A 5919-nucleotide genomic window follows, 5' to 3' on the forward strand; every position below is an offset into this window, starting at 1 on the left:
TTAACGGAGATAAAAAATTAAATAAAAAAGTGCTTTTTTATTTTTATACTTTTTCCCAAAGTAAGTTGGAATTAAAATGATTTTTAAAACAATTTATTTATTGAAATCTATCATCATCATAGTGCACTACATTGCCACTCCGGTGGCAGCATATCTAGAGCATTTTTGTTAAATTCAATTCAATTAATTTATTTTAAATAATGCATCCACTACAAACTAAAATGGAATACGTACATATTATAAAAAGACAAAAAATACATAGAGACTCTTGTCAAAATAGTAGCAGAATCCTGCTCCGGAAAACCCCTTCGGATACATGAAACGGATTAACATCCAGAGCGATGTTGTTCAGCATAGCGGTAGCCCTTCCAACGGCAGGGTGGTCCTGTATATCGGAATATGAAACAATCTATGCTGACGCTGTCTTAGTTTATTATCAAGAACATACAAACCAATCTTCTTCTTGCGGTGCCTTGTCAAGTCCCCCCAACGTTGGCGATCATTACAGCGAAAGGATATTGGTCCTGCGCTACTCCGCAGCCAGGACATCTGCATATTGGATGTACTCGCCATAGTGATTCCTGGGAAAGATGACCAGAGTGGTTTCCCGTTGCCTTCTCTGGTAGATTTTACTGTCAGGTTACCTTCCCCTAGCTGGTTTGTTCTGCTTTTGAGGCGCCAGAAACTCAGCTTTCATCCTCTCGTCATCTGCTGTGATCACACCGTTATGAGTGTGATCCCATTGCCCGGGGTTCGCGACGTGGACGCTAACGAGTTGGACTAGTCAGTAGTGTTGCCGGTGGAATGCAACTGGGCGTTGGCGGCATTTAATAGAATCACACCCTCTAGCAAGATGTGACTCATTGCAACCCTACTGACAGTTTGAACCCCTACAAACTAATGCTCATTATAATCTCAGGATTTTCGACCATACCGCGCAACAATCGATAAAAATGTGTAATCAAATACACATTCCTTCTAGTCTCTAAACTATTGTAGCCAAGCATACCCATTCGCCAATCAGCAGAACTCACCAAAGAGAACTTGTGATGTCACACGCCGAATAATTACAAAATGACAAAACTTCAAAAATCATAGTGCTGATAATATGATACATTTTTTTGAAAAAAAATTGGGTTTTAGTGATTTGAATTTTGGTTTGACAGTAAAAACAAATAAAATAAACCACTGAATTTCCTCATAGCAATCATTAGTATAATAGAGAAAATTAAATAGCGTTTTGTTGCTATAGTGAAAAATCCAAACTTATATGCCTATTTTATAGTAACTTATGAAAATGTATGCTGCCTTGTCAAGATTAAAAACTCATTTTTGTGTTTAGTAGTGACCGACAGTTTCGAAGTTTCTTCGAAAAATTCAGTTTTCGGATGCGTCTTATATGGCGGCTCGTGACTCGTGAAGTTCTCTTGAGTGCTAAAATCTTTCATATTTATATTTTTGTGATTCCTTTATAGTCAATAAGTAAAGGTCTTATGCGTACATTAAAGAACTGTTACATATAAGTTATATGTATAACATAACAACGAACCGAAAAGCGCTAAAAAATAAACTAAATTAGTCATTAAATTTATGCCTTTTATTTCATTACGCATAATAAATGAACTCGTATGATTTGACAATAATTTTAGGCGATTTAAAGCGACTATTGAGTTAGTTTAGAACAAGTTTCGCTTCCGGCCGAAACTGGAACAGAAGCCGAAATTCGGTTTTGTCTAAAAATCTTGTTTCGGTCGGTCACTAGTGTTTTGTAGCTGCAAATCATACATACCATGCCCTTTTTATCGTCCGAAATGCTAAAATTGGAACCTACCTACCGGTATTATTTCTTTTTTTTTTATGATGGCTACATTTAGGTTATCTGTCAAACTGGCATGTAAATTTTATATAAAAGTAAAAAACAAACCGCTTCTTCTTTCGGTACTCCGTTAGATTTTCGATTTTTATAATAGATATAAATAAGTAAAACAGAATTTCACCGAGAAATTTTTTGAAAATATAAATATTCTTTAAGTTCAAATCCATAAATATAGGATAAATAGCTACACTGAAAAACATTTTGGACAATAAAGTACGTGTATAATAAATAATATTTCGGTGAAGCACTAAAAATATCCAAATAAAAAGTAAAATTTAGCATATTTTTGTTAGTTTTATCACTAAATAACGACTTGAATTGTAGAGTTACAAACCTCGCTCTAGGGTGCTATTCTGAACCACTAATGGGGCACTAAAAAACAGTTTTTCTCGTGTATTTTGTATGTAAATAACCACCCCAGGGTGTTCCGAACGCTCTCGTGGCCGTATCTCGCGTATTTCTCACAGAGCAGTTCAGAATAGCACCCCTCTGGAGGCTTTTTGTACTTAGTACTTTTAAGAAAATCACAACAATCGGAAACACTATGACTACTGGCCATTTCACATGTATCATCCCAAACCGCCCAGCTTGGTAAAATTAGGGTGGGTGGATACTTATTTATTTCAACAATGTCCAAATGCTTGCAGACTGGCTGGATTTCCTCCCTAGGGAGTTCATATTTTAATCTATTCCATCAGAGAGGGAAAACATTGGTGAGAAGGAAATCTGGAAGTCTAGGCATTCACAGGGCTTATGACCTGTCATTGGCTGGTTTAAGTGGCCACTTTACACACTGTGTACCATTCACCATTCTGCCCATGTTTAAACATCCACATTTTCTCAACTCTTCCATCTGTTGACTTTTGTGAAGTAAAGGAGCTGAAACCTTTATTATGTGGGTGAGATTCATCCGGCTGAACCAAATCACCTACTACGCAACGCCTGAAATCAATTTTCCAATTTTCATACTTTTTCTTTTACCAGGTAGTTAATTCAACAATGTTTGAGTATGTCCAAATGCTTGCAGACTGGCTGAATTTCCTCCTTTACTTATTTATTTATTCACTTTCTTTCACATTATACATCTAATGTCAAAGAAAGTGAATAATGAAATATATTTTTTATTAATCTTGTCTTAATAAACTTAATAATAAATAAGGATTGATTTTGTTTTTCTTTTTTTTTTTTCATAGAATTTTGTTTCCCCAATGCTACGATATAATAAAAATATCAATATGTTTTGTTTCAGAACATCGGTGCCAGATTAATGGATTACAATAATGCGGTCCAATCAACCAGACTAGATGAAAATATTGAGATTTCAATCCACAAAGATGCCGAAGAATTAGAATCTGAACATGATCCTGCTGTTTATTATGAAGAAACTACCATTTTAGATATAATTTCAAAAAAAATTGATTCCAAAATAGACGATGAAGATTTTTTCATAATTGAAATTGAAAAAAATGAAGGATTATTAGACCAAAATGATAAAAGACAAAAAAGCAATGAAAAAGTTTGTCGAAATTCATCAAATAAACCAAAAACTTATATGTGCGATCATTGCAATTATATTTGTTATAAAATATCTTTTATAAAGAGACATTTGAAAGAGCATTCCGACAAAAGATTGTTTCTCTGCCAGATATGCGAAAAAGTTTTTAAAACAAATGAGCATTTGTTACAGCATCAAACCACTCATATTACTCCTGTGTTTATGTGTAACTTGTGCGGTGATCAATATCAAACATCGCAAGAATTAAAACATCATAACAAAACTCATTCTCAATTAAAAAATGTTTTTACTTGCAAATCTTGCGGATTTATGACTTTTGAAAAAGATAATTTCAAGAGTCACGTTCCGTGTTTCGGCGATGAGAGTAAATATGTTTGTTTATGCGGCATATCTTTCATATATTTTCATAAACTTAAAGACCACGTTGAAAAGATGCATCCTGGACATAATGTTTTGTTTTGCGAGAAATTCAATCTTATTAAACATAAAGAACAAACGCACAATAAGTGCCACTTAGATATAAAAACATTGTATAACTGTAATGTATGCGAATACTCTACGCCTGTTTCGACTTATTTGAAAAAGCATCTTATAAAACACAGCAATGTTCGTCCTTTTCAATGTGAGAAATGCCAAATGAATTTCAAAACCAAAACTACACTTGTAAAACACGCCGCAACGCATAAAGAGTTCAAATGTTCAGTTTGTCAAAAAGTTTTTCAAACGTTGACAGCTTTGAAGAATCATATTTACATGCACGAGGGTATTACAAATTTATTCACTTGCGTCGAATGCGGATTTCTTTCATCTATCGAAAAAGATATGGAGGATCACAGAAGCTCTCATAAGGATTTAAAAATGTATGTTTGCGAGGAGTGTGGCTTGAAATTCAAATATCCGATTTTCTTGAAAAGGCATCAGAGAAAACATGAGCAGACAAAAGTTTTATATTCGTGTAATAAATGCAGCTTTTTTACGTTAAAATCGAATAATTTTAACAAACACATGCAGGAAACACATCGAGAATTCTCCATTTTACAATGTGACAAAACCGAACAACAAAAAAAGTATAAATGTCTCGAATGCGATTATTCTAGCGATCATTTCGGAAATTTTAACACGCATAAAAAGAAGCATCTTTCCTTAGACAACAGGCCTAAAATTAAAAGCGATTGTGAAGTATTTTTCTGTACACAATGCAATTTTAGTTGTAATAAAATTGCTAATCTACGAAACCACCAGCGCAGTCATGTTCAAGGGAAACCTTTCTTTTGCGATAGATGTTCTTTCTCGTGCAAATTATTAAAGTATTTGAAGCAACACGAATTGACTCATACGAAAATTAAGCCATTTTCGTGTGATCTATGCAGTAGGAGCTTTAGGAAGATGTGTTTTTTAAAAACGCACACGAGTATCCATGGGCTACCCAGTGCGTTGCACTGTGGTAAGTGTGACTATATTTGCAATAGCCCGAAAACATTAAAAAAGCATTACAAATTACATGTTAGTTGAATTTTGCATGTTCAACTAATGAAGAAAATTATGGTTTATTATGTCGTGTGTTTTTATGACTTATCTAAGCTGGAATCACATGACAACAGTTCAAAAAAACACCACCAGTGTGAACCTCGCATGAGTGCATGCAGGCTCGGCTACCCTGAAGAAAAAGCTGTGGCCGAACACCACATAGAAACGGGGCATAAGTTTTCCTTTGAGCCGACAATCTTAGGGAGATCGAAGAGTCACCAAACTTGATTGATAAAAGAAGTGATCGAGATTCACAAAAATCCCGACAATATAAACAGAGATGACGGGGTGTGTAATGGAATCTGTTTCGTGTGGTTATGATAATTGTACATAATTATTTTTTTACCAATGTTTTGTTACATGGTGGCGTGTATAAAATAAAAGATTTCAGCTTACATTTTTTGTCTGGAGTTTTATTTACAACTTAATCAACATGTAATTAAATATAATACAACAAATGAACACCGAACAATACTCTTTGAACCTAGCCATGGAAATCGGAACAATTTAACGTTAGATATAAGTGGTTAAGAATATCGTTTTGAAGGCAACCGGAATCAATGGTGGTCGGAGAGTGTCTGGTTTGAGTTTTTGGTTGTTAACGTCGTGTTGCGTCTCTGTGTTGGCAGGTTTGTCACCTAGAGTTTTGTGTTTTCAGTGCCCATAGATGTGATTAATCCTGGTTATAAAGAAATCACTTGGAAGTGTAGACTGTAGAACGACACAGATTTCAAAATAACAAGCTGTAACGGCAATGACTGTGACATATTATACATATGTATATGTATATATATATAAGTACATAACACTATATTATTTATTTATTTGTTTATCTTTTGAATATTTATTACAGCAATTTACAACGAATTATTTATACAACAAATTAATTGAGTAGTAAAAGTATAAACTTATAATATTGGAAATCATAAAAAATATAATATATTATAAAAATATAATATTAAAAATCAAACACTGATTCTACTGAACACTTTATTTTATT

General features: G+C 33.9%; 1 protein-coding gene across 1 annotated transcript; it reads left to right on the forward strand.

The window, feature by feature from the left end:
- Positions 1–1950: 1950 nt before the first annotated feature.
- On the forward strand, positions 1951–5321 carry LOC148283449 (zinc finger protein 711-like). The gene is made up of 2 exons (XM_088243817.1): positions 1951–2089; positions 3126–5321. The coding sequence occupies exon 2, from the start codon at positions 3144–3146 to the stop codon at positions 4902–4904; it is 1761 nt and encodes a 586-aa protein (XP_088099943.1). The 5' UTR covers positions 1951–2089; positions 3126–3143; the 3' UTR covers positions 4905–5321.
- The last annotated feature ends 598 nt before the right edge of the window (positions 5322–5919 follow it).

This window comes from Micrasema longulum, unplaced genomic scaffold (genome assembly GCF_059751315.1).
Source record: "Micrasema longulum isolate JH-2025_06_02 unplaced genomic scaffold, ASM5975131v1 h1tg000237l, whole genome shotgun sequence".
NCBI classification, from domain to species: Eukaryota; Metazoa; Arthropoda; class Insecta; order Trichoptera; family Brachycentridae; genus Micrasema; species Micrasema longulum.